The 16,529-nt window shown below is 41.1% G+C and overlaps 1 protein-coding gene and 1 long non-coding RNA gene across 13 annotated transcripts in view; one reads left to right on the top strand and one right to left on the bottom strand.

The window, feature by feature from the left end:
* The window catches only part of LOC140424010 (girdin-like), a 695,300-nt gene extending 680,537 nt beyond the window's left edge, over nt 1–14,763 (bottom strand). For 5 of the 12 annotated variants that reach the window (XM_072507835.1, XM_072507837.1, XM_072507836.1 and 2 more), the window contains exons 1-2: nt 14,098–14,662; nt 13,874–13,974 (exon numbers count right to left, since the gene is read on the bottom strand). In XM_072507835.1, coding sequence (XP_072363936.1) covers nt 13,874–13,974; nt 14,098–14,157 — 161 coding nt within the window. In that variant the 5' untranslated portion in view covers nt 14,158–14,662. The other 7 variants (XM_072507841.1, XM_072507843.1, XM_072507839.1 and 4 more) reach the window with 5 other exon arrangements.
* Nucleotides 14,764–14,774: 11 nt separating this feature from the next.
* LOC140424177 (uncharacterized) lies at nt 14,775–15,587 on the top strand. Its single transcript, XR_011947650.1, has 2 exons — nt 14,775–14,942; nt 15,294–15,587. It is a non-coding gene; the product is annotated as an uncharacterized lncRNA (long non-coding RNA).
* Nucleotides 15,588–16,529: the final 942 nt, after the last annotated feature.

Below are 16,529 nucleotides of genomic sequence, written 5' to 3'. Positions count from 1 at the left end.
AAAAGGAATAAAGTCCATACAAGAAGCAGGGTGTGAGGATGTGTGGTCCAAATTGCTGTATAAATCTGGGTTTACATCAAATATCTATTGATAACCTATCCCCAGGAATGGGGACAGATGTGTGGAAAGAGACAGGAAGGAATGGACCATGTATGGTTGAGGGAAGAGTAGAAATTGGAGAAAAGTTGAAGACATTTTCCAGTTCAGGGTAAAAGCTATATACTGCCATATGCACACACTCTACCTCCCTCTCTTCAGCAGCACCAACTCAGTAACTCAAAGCTGTCCTGTTCTGCATGTCACCCTTTGGCCATACAACACCTACAACATAGACATAGAACATACAGTGCAGAAGGAGGCCATTCAGCCCATCGAGTCTGCACCGGCCCACTGAAGCCCTCCCTTCCATCTTTACCCCGTAACCCAATAACCTCTCCTAACCTTTTTTTGGACACGAAGAGCAATTTAGCATGGCCAATCCACCGAACCAGCACTTCTTTAGACTTTGGGAGGAAACCAGAGCACCCGGAGGAAACCCACGCAGACACGGGGAGAACGTGCAGACTCCCCACAGACAGTGACCCAATCTGGGAATCGAACGTGGGACCCTGGCGCTGTGAAGCCACAGTGCTATCCTCTTGTGCTACCATGCTGCCCACCTGGGAAAAAAAGCTTTTTGTCTTCCTTTCAGGTGATAAGGATTACCAGTTCCAGCAACCGAAGGGTAGCAACACCATTCCAGATCATTTTTCCCCACTTAAAACGTACTCTCACTCCACTTCTAATCTCGCCTTTGGTTGTGTATTCACGATACACTCGGACTTTCCCCTCTTGACCTGATCAACCCATCATTTGCAAAGGATTCAATTTTATCCCCTTGAGCTACCACCTCAATGAATTTCACGCTTGGCACAAAGTTGAACTCTTCTTCAGTTGCCTTCGCTGTTACACCAGGAGCCCTGTCTCACAGTGTGCCCTTTTACCAGTCTCCAGTATTTTCCCTCTACTTTGACATCTCCCTCTGGCCTCTTATACTTTTAGTCTTTTTATTGCGAACATTGGAATTAAATCAACCGTCTCAATTTCTTGCACCTCTCACTTACTCGGACATCTACCCCTCTGAGCGCCAGGGTCCCGGGTTCGATTCCCACTTGGGTCACTGTCTGTGCAGAGTCTGCAAGTTCTCCACGTGGCTGCATGGGTTTCCTCCGGGTGCTCCGGTTTCCTCCCACAAATCCCGAAAGACACGCTTGTTAGGTGAATTGAACATTCCGAATTCTCCATCGACGGAATGTGGCGACTCGGACATTTTCACAGTAACTTCATTGCAGTGTTAATGTAAGCCTACTTGTGACAATAATAAAGATTACTATTAAAACTTGCCTCCCTTTGTCCTGTCTGATCCAATCCAAATATTGCTACCAAACTTGATGACAAGGTTTGTTGGTGCTGCTGTCGATTGGCTAACTAGCCTCTACCTAACAGGGGCCAAATGTCAATTCTGACACGGTCTTCTATCTCCCACTAGACATGGAGACAAAGAAATTAACAAACATTCATTACAAGACTAATGGCTTCCCTTCAATACACTTCCTTACACCCTGTTTCCTACAAGGACTCATTCCATTCTCAATTCCTTCATCACTATCACATCTGAGCTGACAATGGAATCGATCGTCTACACCAGCTTCTGATACGTCCTTCCATTTTCTTCAACCAACAATGCCCCAGCCTCCACCGACTGTGGTTGACAGGGCCCTCGATTGTGTCGGACATATTTCTCACACTTCTGTTCTCAGCCTTTCCTCTCCTTCCCACAGCCATGACAGAGTTCCCTTTGTCCTCATCTTCCACCCTATTTAATGAATTATCCTCTTCCATTTCCACCACCTCCAGCATGATTTGGAATGGATGTCACATGTAGCAAGTTAGTGAAAAGTATTGTTCTACGTACAGTCCAGGCAGATCATTCCAGACATGAAAACATAGGACATACGATAAATACACAATGTAAATAAATAGACATCGGGTGAGGCATACAGTGCATAGTGCAACACAGTAGAGAACATGCAGAGAGTGACCAGATCAGTACATGAGAGGGTCATTCAAGAGTCTGGTAACAGCGGGGAAGAACCAGTTTTTGAATCTGTTAATGCGTATTCTCAGACTTTTTTATCTTCTGCCCGATGGAAGAGGTTGGAAGAGAGAATAACCCAGGTGGGAGGGGTCTTTGATCATGCTGCCCATTTTCCTAGGGCAGCAGGAGGTACAGACAGAATCAATGGATGGGAGGCGGGTTCACGTGGTGGACTGGACTGTGTTCACGACTCTGTAGTTTCTTGCAGATTTGATTTATTATTGTCACATGTATTTGTATACAGTGAAAAGTATTGTTTCTTGCATGCTGTACAAACAATGCATACCGCATATAGGGAAGGAAGGAGAGACTGCAGAATATAATGTTACAGTTATAGCAAGATGTACAGAAAAGATCAACTTAATACGAGGTAGGTCCATTCAAAAGTCTGATGGCAGTAGGGAAGAAGCTGTTCTTAAGTCAGTTGATACGTGACCTCAAACTTTGGTATCTTTTTCCTGACAGAAGAAGGTGGAAGAGAGTATGTCCGGGGTGGGTGGGGTCCTTAATTATGCTGGCTGCCTTTTCGAGGCAGCAGGAATTAGAGATAGAGTCAATGGATAGGAGGCTGGTTTGTGTAATGGATTGAGCTACATTCATGACCTTTTGTAGTTTCCTGCAGTCCTGGGCAGAGCAGGCTCCATACCAAGCTGTGATACAACGAGAAAGACTGCTTTCTATGGTGCATCTGTAGAAGTTGGCGAGAGTCGTAGCCGACATGCCAAATTTCTTTAGTCTTCTGAGAAAGTAGAGTCGTTGGTGGGCTTTCTTAACTATAGTGTCAGCATGGGGGACCAGGACAGGTTGTTGGTGATCTGTACAACTAAAAACTTGAAGCTCACGACCCTTTTTACTTCGTTCCCACTGATGTCAACCACCAAACACTTCTGCCCTCCTCCTCTTTCAGCAATCAGAGAGGACCACTCTCTCCTCAACACGCAAGCCATCCTCAATTACCCCCAACACCCCATTCCCTTCCTATGAACCTTTCCATGCAAGCACAGGAGATACAACACCTGCCCCCTTACCTCCAAGACTCCTTCCAGGTGAAACAGCAATTTACAATGAATACAATATACTAAATTGAAAAATACAATGTGCTCCAATATGGTCTGTTCTACACGAGAGAAACCAAACAAAGAATGGGTGGCCACTTTGCTGAACAAGTCTAATGCAATGGTTATTCTGTGAAATTCAGAAGATAAAATAGATTGTTTGCTTAAATGAAGAAATGTAACATCATATCCTCATCAAAATCCTCTTGAACCCATGCTGCAAAGTCTATTACATTACTAAAATGTTGTTTTTCTGCTCGCATTCATTATTCATACATTTAATATTAATAATTAATGTTATGATCTGCTGTTGCTTTAACTATCTAGGACTAAGACTTTATGGTTTAAAAATATATATTTTATGCTGAAGTGTACACTTTGGAGAATGATTTTATACGACTTTTCAGACTTTGGCAGTCATTATGAACTTCCAAAAGAGATTTCCCTTTCGTCTCAAGCTACAAAATATTGTGCACTAACCAAGTGTTCCCTAGCAACGACACTGCAATTAAGAAAGAAACCTTAACAAGCCAATTAAAATGGGCTGTGAAGTCATACCCATGACAAAGAAAATCAACTTTTCTTTGTTACTTAGAAGCATCTCAACATTACTACAGATCTTAATTCACTGCAGGTCCCCTCAATTTATTACTCGTTGTTGACCCATCCCAAGCTCTAAATTGTAATGTATCTGACATGTATATTATCCGGTTAGGTATCCAAATGCAGAATGCTATAAATAGATCTCACTAAAATAAGCATGCACTTAAAAGATAGTTATACCGACCTGCTTCTGGAAAAGACTACTGCATAGTTAATGGACAGGTGATAAAGCTGTACATTTTGAGTTATAGAATTTTGAAGCATAACAATGTTTGCCTCATTTGCTATTCACAGGAAACGGGCAGCACGGTAGCACACGATAGCACTGTGGCTTCACAGTACCAGGATGCCAGGTTCGATTCCCTGATGGGTCACTGGCTGTGTAGAGTCACTGTCTGTGCGGAGTCTGCATGTTCTCCCAGTCTGCATGGGTTTGCTCCGGGTGCTCCAGTTCCCTCCCACAGTCCAAAGACATGCAGGTTAGGTGGATTAGTCATGATACATTGCCCTTAGGTGACCAAAATGGTTAGGTGGGGTTATTGGGATAGGGTGGAAGTGAGGGCTTAAGTGGGTCGGTGCAAACTCAATGGGCCGAAAGGCCTCCTTCTGCACTGTATGTTCTATGTTCTAAACACTTTAAAACAATTGCAACATATGATCAACACTATAAAATTCTAATAGGACCACAATTGAAAGATACTGTTGTGTTATCCCATCCCAGTGCTCATTCCTGAGCTCCTGGAAAACAGACATCATAACAGGAGGTTAAACTTATCGATGAAGTTTACATGTGAAATATTGATTCAGTTCTCTGAACAGGTGCTAACTAAACTGAAAGGTTTCCAGCATTTTTTTGTTTCTGATTTTTCTTAAAAATTTAAGTTTCTTTTATGAACACATGAATTAGGAGCAAGTGTAAACCACTTGGTCCTACGAGCCTGCTTCGCTATTCAATAAAATCATGAATGCTCTGACTATGACTAACATACCCCCAATAACCTTTTACCCCCATTTATCAAGAATCTATCTACCTCTGCCTTGAAAAAATTGAGAGACTCTGCTTCCACGGCCATTTAAGCAAGTTCCAAAGACTCACTACAAAATAATCCTCACTCATCTTTGCCTCAAATAAGGGCAGCACGGTGGCGGTGGTTAGCACTGCTGCCTCACGGCACCGAAGTCCCAGGTTCAATCCCGGCTCTGGGTCACTGTCCTTGTAAAGTTTTCACATTCTCCCAGTGTTCGCGTGGGTTTCGCCCCCACAACCCAAAGTTGTGCAGGGTCGGTGGATTGGCCACGCTAAATTGCCTCTTAATTGGAAAAAATGAATTGGGTACTTTTTTTAAAAATCTCGTCTTCAAACGGGCGACCCTTAATTTTTTTTAAACAGTGACCCCTAGTTCTAGATTCTCCCACGAGAGGAAACATTCTCTCCACATGAACCTTGCCTTGATCCCTCATCAGGATCTTATATGTTTCAATCAGTCGCCTCTTACTCTTCTAAACACCAGCAGATACAAGACCAGCCTGTCCAATCTTTCCTCATAAAATAACCTGCCAATTCCTGGTATTAGTTTCGTAAGCCTTCTAATGCTTTGCACCTTTTCTAAATAAGGAGACCAATACTATACACAGTATTTCAGATGTGGTCTCACCAGTGAGACCAATACAATACATAGTACTTCAGAGGTGGTCTCGCCAGTGTCCAGTACTACTGAAGCATAACCTCCCTAATTTTGCGTTCAATTTCCCTTGCAAAAAAACAATAATGTTCTATTAGCTTTCCTAATTACTTGCTGGATCTACATATTAGCCTTTTCCAACTCTTGTACAAGCACATCTAGATCCATCTGCACCTCAGCTCTGAAATCTCTCACCATTTAAAGAATATGCTTCTTTGAATTCTTCCTGCCTAAATGGGCAGTTGCACATTACACTCCATTTGCCAGATCTTTGCCCATTCATTTAACCCACGTCCTTTTGTCGCCTCCTTGCATCCTCTTCATAAAATATCAGCAAATTAACAACCAAACCTTCATTCAAGTATTATAGAAAAAGTTGAAGGCTCAGCACTGATCCCTGTGGCACACTAGTTACATCCCGCCAACCAGAAAAAGACCCATTTATGGCTACCCTCTATTTCCTGTTCTTCTAATGATGCCAATATGATGCACCTTGAGCTTTTTACCTTCAAAAATCTTTGATGTGGTACCTTATCAAATGCCTTCTGGAAATCTAAGTACAGTACATCCACTGATTCCCCTTTATCCATAGCACGGGAGATTCCTTAAAAAAAAACTCAACAAATAAAAATGATTTTTCCTTGATAAAATCATGCTGGCTCTACCTAATTTTTGTTCGAAAGTGCCTTGACATAACATCTTTAATAATAGCTTTCAGCATTGTTTACGCGACAGATGTTAAGCAGGTTTCCTGGCACTTCACAACAACTTGACCCCAAATATTGCAGTTTTCCCAACTAACATACTTCCATCAAATATTGTTAAGGGATAATTTTCCATTAATGAGTTAACATACCAGATTCAAATACTTAGCAAATCGAACCCATTGACTCAATCAACTCAAGGAGGTAGGCCAAATAAAGTGCAACGTACCAGGTGTTTTCTGTGAGATAAATAAAACTGTCATATAATGTTTGTAATAATTGAGATTTCACTTGGAAAAAAACAAAACTGAACAATTTCTAAATCCTGCATTCACCCAAAAGACTGGTAAAAGCACCAAAGGCTAACTTGATTGTCAATGACCAGATCCTTTCCAGGACAGTAAGCATACTACAGATGAATGGATTTCTTTGTAAACTAGAAAATTAGAATGCTTCACTGACAAGATGCCTCACGAAATAGGCCAATTCTGCACAGACGTCAATAGGCAGCACAGTGTAAAGAATGATCTACAGCTATTTGCATTTGAGTAACCCACTTATGACAACTGACATCAATTTCATTTGAACTGGAAGAAACAAGTGGTGCAGTCCTTCTCCATTGGAAACATAATTGTATAATTTAGTTATTAACGGGGGGGGGGGGGGGGGGGGGGGAAAGAGTGATCCACCTCACTTCAGCCCCCCCCGCCTAACAGTTCCACACACCCCCACCCCATCTTCGCCCCCCAAAAAATCATGCTTTCACATAGTAAACCATTAGAAATCATTGACACGCTGATCAAAATTCATTTGATTTAAAATCTGCTAACTTAATGGGAGCTCCAGCGCAGCTTAAAACCAGACTGCAATCGAACAACAAATATCTAACCATCTGTCGATGATTACATTTAAACCATCAGTCCACCAAAAGCAAAAGGCAGGCTTCATATGCAATTTGTGATATTAAAGAATCCAATTAAGTATTTCATGTGCAATTACAAATATAGCATGGAGAATAAAACTTCAACCGCGACACTTTTTTAAAAAATTGTAATATCACCAACTTAGCATGTCCATCTCAAACAAATAAACAATCAAAACAAAGACTGAAATGAGCAAATGATTTTTTTTTTTTTTTTTACAAACAACAGTCGCCATTCAGTGCAGCCAAGATTAGAAAGGAAGCAGAATTTTGCAGATTTGTAGAAAAATGTATTTACTACCTTATCAAATCCAGATTACTCTCATATCCTAACACGTGGTTAGAAATTGTTTACACATTATTTGGGTTTCTGTTAGTCTATTAGGAAACACGTGATCATTTGATGTGATGACACAAGGGCACTGTCCCTTAATGTGCTCTTTCCAAAGAAAAAACGCAGAATTAATTACTTCTAGACCTTGAACTGTTGTTATTTAGAAATAAGTCTCACAAACAGGAAAAGTGTAAATATCGAGAATATAACTGGTTGAGAATGCAAAATTTCCCAGACATCTCAGCAATTTGAGGAGTGCTTTGCATACTCAAAATATTCAAATGAATTAGAAGAGAAAGCAGATGGTTGAGATTAAAATGAGGCCCTAAGAGAATTGAGATAGAGTGGAGAACAAATTACTGTATATAAATAAGCGATTCTGCATACCTTTACACAGAAATGTTGGTCTATTGTTGCAACACCAAGGCCAGAGCATGGTCAATTCCAGCCCCACTTGACGTGGTTGAAATTAACTTTTACTTTAAAATACCCGGGTCTTTGGCTGCCCAATAACTAGTTACTAGGTTTGTAAATTTAAACATTATTTATTTATTAATGATAACTATAATTGAATAAGCAACAAATACAACTGGTTAACTACCATCTAATCTCTTGCCACTACCCTACCCCATCCCATTTTGTTTCAGACAGATATCTTCCAGTTAGTTTCTTCTTCAGTTTAGGCTTTTGGATGGATGTTATTTTTTCTCCCAGCTTGTGATCGTTTTCACTGTAGACTCACAGAAAACACAGGCAGCCAGCATTTGAGGGGGAGAAACAGCTTCTTCTTACAGGGTCTAGACGTGCCTGCCTTCAGACAGTAAACAGCAGAGCAAGAGTGAGAGAGTGAGGGAGATGCTTTCACCTGGAGGATCCAGTGGCTTCTCCGGAATTCTCTCAACAAAAGAAACCCACCAGACAGGAACCAATCGGTGTTGTTTGTCAGGCAGAACACGGTCCCTGACCAATCCATTGGCCATCGGCCAACCAACTGAAACAAATCCCTCCAATCTTTAGGCTGCCATAAAGTCCGGGTTCTTCAGCCCAAAATACAGTGTGCAATTATGACAGTTCTTTAGTTCCTCAGCTTGACTTCAAGGTATGGCTCCATTAGTGACCCATGGACCAAGAACGATAAAGACAAAAAAGAATTGAAAACGAAGGTAATCAACTGGAGGGACCATTACGCTATTTTTGTATACTCAGTATCAGAGTGCAATTTCAAATTCTGAGGAAAAGGAGCTCCTTCATGTCAACAGACTCACAAGCAGAGCAAAAATCAGAAAGTGGTTTCATTAAAAGAATACAAAAAAATGTGGAGTCGAAAGGAACCAAGAATAAATCTGCATGCATTGCTAGAAATCCCTCTGCAGTTCCTAACTGAAAATGGAAATGCTTTCAACGGTCAGTATTAACTGGCGGCAACACCCATTTCAAACAGCAATATGAAATGTGTGTTCAGAATCTAGAACTTCAGGAGTAAATTTAGATCCTGAAGCAGGCATATATAATCTTTGCCCACCATTTTGATCATTTTTGGGATTGTTATTTTTAGAAAGCTAAAGTTCATGAAATGAAGTCAAAACGTTCAATTTTTAAGACAGACTTGATTTTCGATTAAAGTTCTAGAAACTGAAAGGATCAGTGCTGCCTCATGGCACTGAGGACAGATTCGATCCCGCCTCTGGGTCACTGTCCGTGTGGAGTTTGAACATTCTCCCCATGTTTGCGAGGGTTTTGCCTCCACAACCCAAAAAGATGTGCCGGGTAGGTGGATTGGCCACGCTAAATTGCCCCTTAATTCAAAAAATGAATTGGGTACTCAAGACATAGAATTTACAGTGCAGGAGGCCATTCGGCCCATCGAGTCTGCACTGGCCCTTGTAAAGAGCACCCCATTTTTAAGCCCACACCGCCACCCTATCCCCGTAATTCCACCTAACGTTTTTGGACACTAAGGGCAAGGGCAACTTATCACGGCCAATCCACCCAACCTGCACATCTTTGGATTGTGGGAGGAAACCAGAGCACCTGGAGGAAACCCACGCAGACACGAGGAGAACGTGCAAAGTCCGCTCAGACAGTGACCCAAGCTGGGAATTGAACCTGGGACCCTGGAGCTGTGAAGCAACTGTGCTATCGTGCTGCCCTCTAAATTTATTTATTTTTTAAAGAAATGAAAGGATTAATGGTAAAAGCCACCTTGCTGCCATTTCCATTGGCAAAAATGATTACTGACAATAAGACAGATAACAAGAATTTGGTTAAAATAGTTTACTTTTAAATTGATTATATGCAATTTATAATGGCAGATATAGCTGCTTTTTTAAAAAAGCATTCTGCAACACTTGCCAAATGCAAACATTTTTCAGTTGAGATGCACAAAATAATTTTTAAAAGATGCTATTTCATAATTTGCTTTTGAAAGTCATTCGATCCAAGTATTTTCATTTTTTTCTACAACATATATTTTTAGCTCACACACCTCTACTCCTCTGAAAATTTATGATTTGCTTCCGGACCCCTTGCATCATCATCTTTAGATGATTCATGCCATTATGATACAGCAACATTTCCCTTTCTCATCAGAAAGATACCATGACTTCAATCCAAAATTCTTCTGGTCAACATAGCTCAGTAGAACTATATTATCCCACTGAGATGGTCCAAAGTACAATTTTATCAAAGACAGCATGAAATTTTATGGCAGCAGCATGATTTAACCACGTCAAATTTAATATTGTCAAAACATTTAGTGATGCTTAAGTTATAGTTGCATATTACTGCAAGTCTTAAAAAAGTTATTCTTTTTGAACACGCGATATCTTACAGAACCTGTTACCGAATAAAAACAAACCGATAGGGCTATCAAGTGTCCTTCTTTAATTAAGTCACCCATTTTAACCCCTCTTCTTACTTGTTCCCACTTTTCAGGTCCATCAGCCCATCCTCCAAACCTTCCTCCTTTGTGTACCTCTGCAGCTTCACCTTAAAATGTTCATGGTAGGCTATTCTCAACAACTCATGTGGCAACATGTTTTACATGCTAACCACTCTGCAAAGATGTTTCTACTGAATGTTTATTAGAATTAAAGATCTTATAACCAATTGTAATTCCTTTCTAAAAAAATTCAGAGGCCCTTTCAACAGCTGTGACAGAAATTACACATTCATTCTAGTAACTTTAAGTCACAATCACCTTATATAAAAAAGGTACTTCCCAGATGATAAGGATACACACAATAAATGCACCCCCCCCCCCAATCAAATATCCACAACATCTGTCTCTTTCTGTTAACTGTTCTTTTTTTTCCTTTCTTTATGTGTATGGTTCTTTTTTTTCTTTCTGTACGTGTGTTGGCCCGCGCGGTTGTTTAAGAGATGTTAATGTGTTAAACTGTGAAAATTACAAATGCTTCAATAAAATATTTTCTAAAATAACATATCCGTTAAAATAGATCATTAGTATGGTACATGCAATTGAATCAGCTTCATTGAGAGTTTGAGAGAAATTCAAAGTGTATCTGCTAATTGCACTTTACACTGTAAAATAGATTCAGGCCATCAGCAAACCATCTATATTTGACATAGATTAGAGAAATAATCTGTAGGTATAATCCCCCCCAAAAAAATCCACTTGTGGATGGAAAAAATTAGCTCCCATAAAATCTTGAGTAATACATGTGTACTATTGCTTTCACACACGGATGACAACATCAGCCCATTATTTGAGTTTCTTTTTATTCATTTTATGGGAAATGGGCAATTCTGGCTAGACAAGCATTTTTATTGCCCATCTCTAGTTGCCCTTGAGAAGGTGGTGAGCTGCAATCTTGAACCGCTGCAGTCCAAGGGGTGTAGGTACATCTACTGTTTTTAGGGAGTGAGTTCCAGAGAAGCAGCAGCAATATATTTCCAAGTGAGGATGATGAGTGGCTTGGAGAGAAACTTGCAGGTGGTGTACCCAGGTATTTGCTACTCTTGTCCTTTTACATGCAAGTGACCATGGGTTTAGAAGGTACTAAGGAACCTTGGTAAGCTCTTGCAGTGCATTGTGTTGATAGTGCACAAGGCTGCCACAGTGCGTCAGTGGTGGAGGAAGTGAATGTTTGTGGAAGGGGCAGCAATCAAGAGGGCTGCTTTGTCCAACTGGTGTTGAGCTTCTGGAGTGTTGTTGCACTCGTCCAAGCAACTGGCGAGTATTGCATTGCACACCTGACTTGTGTCTTGCAGATGGAGGACAGACTTTGGGAGAGTCAGGAGGTTGAGTTACTCAGCAGGATTCCCAGCCTCTGGCCTGCTCTGGTAGCCACAGTATTTATACGGCTAGTCCATTTGAGTTTCTGGTCAATGGTAACGTCCCAGGATATTGATAGTATACGTGTCAGTAATTTAATTAATGTCACTGGGTGATAGTTAGATTCTCACTGGTCATTGCCTAGCACTTGTGTGACACAAATGTTACTCGTCAGCCCTGGATATTGTTTTGTTACATTTGGACATGGACTGCTTTAGTATCCGAGGAGTCAAATACACCATGAGGGGGTCAATTGAAGGGTTCTAACGGAGATGGCGACCATTTATCGTCAACCTCAAGGAGTTGGTCATTGTTAGCTGCTGGGGGTGGGGTGTCTTGTTTTTTTGTTTTTTTTCTGTTTTTAATGGGGGCATTGTGATTTGGCTGGTTGTTTTACAATTGTTTCTATTTTTGTATTTTATAAACTGAAAAAGGCTAATAAAAATATTATGAGAAGTCGCAAATGGTGCTGAACAATGTGTAGCCATCAGTGAACATCCCCACTTCTGATCTTATGATGGGAGGAAGGTCATTGATGAAGCAACTGAAGATGCTTGGGCCTAGGATACCACTCTGAGCAACTCCTGCAGTGATATCCTGGAGCAGAGAAGATTGACCTCTAATCACTACAATCACCTTCCTTTGTGATGATCCGCTGATTCTTATCAACTATTTTGCTCAGACTCCTTGATGCCATATTCAGTCAATTGCTGCCTTTATGTCAAGGGCAGTCATCTCTACCGTTCAGCTCTTTTGTCCAAGTTTGAACAACGGCTGTAATAAGGTCAGGGGCTGAGTGACCCTGGCAAAGCCCAAATTGAGCATCTATGAGCGAGTTGCTGTCAAGTGCCGCTTTATAGCATTGTTGATGACCCCGGTCATCAGTTTATTGTTGATCAAAAGTAGACTGACAGGGCAGTAATTGGCTGGTTTGGATTTTCCCTGTTCCAGTACATACCTAGGCAAATTTCCACATTGCCGGTTTGATGCCCGTGTTGTAGCTGTACTGGAACAGCTTGGCTAGAGGCGTAGCAAGTTCTGGAGCATAAGTCTTCAATAATGTTGCCAAAATATTGTCAGGTCCCTTCATCTTGGAGTTATCCAGTGCCTTCAGCTATTTCTTGAGATCATGTGGAGTGAATCGAATTGGCTGAAGACTGACATCTGTGATAGTGGGGACCTCTGAAGGAGGCAGAGTTGGATCATCCACTCGGCACTTCTGGCAGAAGATTGTTGCAAATGCTTCAGCCTTGTCTTTTGCATAGATGTGCAGGGCTGCCCCACCATGGAGGATAGATATTTGTGGAGCCTCCTCCACCAATGAGTTGTTTAATTGTCCACCATCATTTACAGCTGGATGCTGCATAACTGCACAGCTTAGATCTGATCTGTTGGTTGTGGGATCGCTTAGCTCTATTGCTTATGGTTTCTGGTGTTTGGCACGCAAGTAATCCTATGTGATGTAGCTTCACCAGCTTGACACCTAATTTTTAGGTGTGCCTGATTTTGCTCCCAGCATGCCCTGCTGCACTCTTCACTGAACCAGGGTTGATCAACTGGCTGAATGGGGGATATGCCGGGCCATGAGATTACACATTGTGGTGGAGTTCAATTCTGATGTTAACCCACAGTGGCTCATGGATGCCCAGTCTCAAGTTGCTAGATCTGTTCAAAGTCTATCTCATTTAGCATGATGGTAGTGCCACACCACAAGATGAAAAGTATCCTCAATGTGAAGACGAGATTGTCTCCACAGAGACTGTGCAGTGGTTACTCCAACCAATACGGTCATAGGACCGTCGCAGCTTGATCTGATTTTTTCAGTTACCATCAAGTATATATATGTTATTCGAAATCATATGGCTCCACAGAATTCAAGGGAGTTGGGCGCGGAAATAGCAGCACAAAAAGGCAAACGGGGGACATTGGCCCGTAGGAGATACCTTTCCATTGAAACGTAATTTCGGAATTCTCTACGGATTATCCGTCTCACCGTGGGGATGTCAAGGACCTTGGGATCGGCTCAACTGGATAGGTAAATATTCCACATATTTCGTGCATTTTAAATATGCGATATAGAAAAATACACAAACACATTAAAAACTAATTTTCTGAACACAGCTGTAAGCGTACACTTACATTTGAACCATGATGTTACTGAGAAATATGCCGTCAACCAACTCCATGTATTCCAAAAGCGCTCCTTCATTTGCCGGAGCTAACGCCCGGAAAGTCTTCACCTGAAGGGGTGGAGGTTGCAAATGAATAAAAATTCATTTTAATACAAGCACATTAAGTATTTATATAACCTGCACCCTCATTTGCAACTACTGAAATGAAGGAAACAATCGAAAAGTGCTTACCCAAGTTACCAACGGATCAGACATAAACTGCTCCAGAAGCGTAGTAAAATCGTTCTCCATTTTCAATCAACGATAAAGAAAGGGTTTCTTTTAAACTGTAAAATCCACTGCTGTTGCCTGTCGTCGTTTTCCTACTTTTAGCATCCTAGGTATTGGTGAAATCTTATTTCAGAGTATCCATTTTAAGCGAAGGCTGCTTAAATCTTGATCATTTGCAATGCAACCGAAACATCACCAAATTCATTTTAGTGCAAAATGTTCATGTAAAATACTGTGCCTAGATCACTTTAGGAAAACCGCCTTCTTCCTGCAGCAGACACGAATTCCTATGGAAAGCTCTCAGACCACAACCATCATCTTCCCTCCTGACAGATTAACACAAAACACGAGATTTGAAAAACGAACTTATTTCTCAGGAAAATTGAAATAACGCTCACTACTCGTCTACCTTTTGATTAAAAGGATACATTAAAATAAGGAGAACTGAAATTTGACGTTTCAGAAATAAATGCCAACATTTCCAACGGTCTTTCAAATACCACTACACGCTTCTCCGCAACTCCACGGAGCTACAGCACGAGCCGACTAACGGCCATGGAACATCACTCACCGAGCCCCGTCACCGCCCTGCACGAGCTTCTCTCACGCATTCAAGCATCCCAAATCTAACGATCAATCCGCCTCGCCCCTCCCAAGATGTATCGCTCCGCCGTCTTGTTCTGCGGGAGACTCATGTGGAGAGAAACAAGTTCGCCATGGTCGAGCATTTTTATCGCTCAGGAGAAGGCTGAGCAATGTTCGCCATTTATGTGAAGGATTATGTGTATTCTACGTATTGGTACAGGGTAAGATTTTGAAATGTTTATTTGGTTATGGGGTGCTTTGCTTTGTGCTGCATCGTTTTCATTCAGTTATGTGCGAGCGATTTTCGGAAAATGAGACTAGGATTACTTTGATTTATAGTCATGTAAATCATGAGTTTTCGAGAAAAGGTAACATTTAAAAGTTATATAGATCGAGCATAATGCACGCTTCAAAAACAAAGAAGGATCAATAGTGACGCCTAACGGTGCGGAAAACGTAACATTACCGGAGAAACTTGCCATGTAAATATTATTATGTCAATGTTAATAAACATTCCAAATGCTCAGCTAAAAATGTATTCTAACCTTATTTATCAATTTTATTTCGTTCAGGAGCTAATTTTATCATCTCGATCTGGAGCCAAGGAAGACAAAAATACAGGGAAAAACACAGCTGCCGTTTCCTTCCCCTGGAGCGGAAATGCTGAAAACCATTGATTGGAACAGAACCGTTTGCAACCAAGTTTACCAGTTATATTGCTGTGGACGCCATACCACCATATAGTTATGTGTGTTTGTATGTGTACAATCTCCGGCGTAGGTCTACTGCGCCGTTGCTCGCGCATTATCAGAATGAATACAGATCATAATAATGCAATAAATAAAATTTACTGATTCGGTACGGTATATGACTGGAGACAGACTATTGCACACTCAGGATACTGAAAACATGTAATTGTAAGTATTTGTAATATTTTACCGGCTGTCTTAGAAAATTTTCATAAGGGCAAGTAAATGTATTCTTCCCTCCTAAAACCTTTTAACTATCTATTTGCATTATAAAATGTATTTTATGTAACAAAAATAATTCACATGGAATTCATAGCACAGACACAGGCCATTCAACCCAATTGGTCAATGGTAATCTTTGTGTTCAACACCAGCCTCCTTGCATCTAAAATCACCTCACCCAGTCAGCATATCTTTTCTCCCTCTTGTATTGAAGTAGTTTCCCCTTATTCCCCCACAAGCAGCAAAGTGATAATGACCAGGTAATTTGTAATGTGATATTGATTGGGGAATAAATATTGGTCCATGACAACAGGGAAAATTCTCCTGCTCCTTAATATAGTGCTTGGGATCTTTTGCATCATCTGAGAGGACAGATGATGTTCTCATCCAAAAGCCAAAACGTCTGACAATTCAGAACTCAGTCCTCAGTGTCAGCTTAGACTATTGTGCCAAGCATTGTACTGTGACTTGAACCCATCACCTTTTAACACAGAGGCAAGAGTGCTAGCCACTGAGCTGCAGCAGACTTTTAAAAATAATTTTCTCTTCGATGGCTCTCTGAGAGATAACTAGTCTTATTTCCCATTTCCTTTCAAAGTTTTTCTTTATCAAATATGTGAAGGGTAGGTGGTAGTATTGAGTTCAGATTTTAGAAGTTTCTGGGGAAAGGGATTTTTCCTGAGTTCTTTATGACATTTAATAGTGTCTATCTGTTAGTACTGGTCAACAGCGGACCCAGACAGGTCAGGAATCCTCCACACTAGTAGTGGAGCATTTTGGAGAGCACAGGTCCAAAGTCACCGGCTTCTGCCCGGCATGCTACACCTAACATTTGTC

Source organism: Scyliorhinus torazame, chromosome 1 (assembly GCF_047496885.1).
Source record: "Scyliorhinus torazame isolate Kashiwa2021f chromosome 1, sScyTor2.1, whole genome shotgun sequence".
Classification (NCBI taxonomy): Eukaryota; Metazoa; Chordata; class Chondrichthyes; order Carcharhiniformes; family Scyliorhinidae; genus Scyliorhinus; species Scyliorhinus torazame.
The sequence above is the reverse complement of the archived record's forward strand: the minus strand, read 5'-3'. Positions and strand labels throughout refer to the sequence as shown.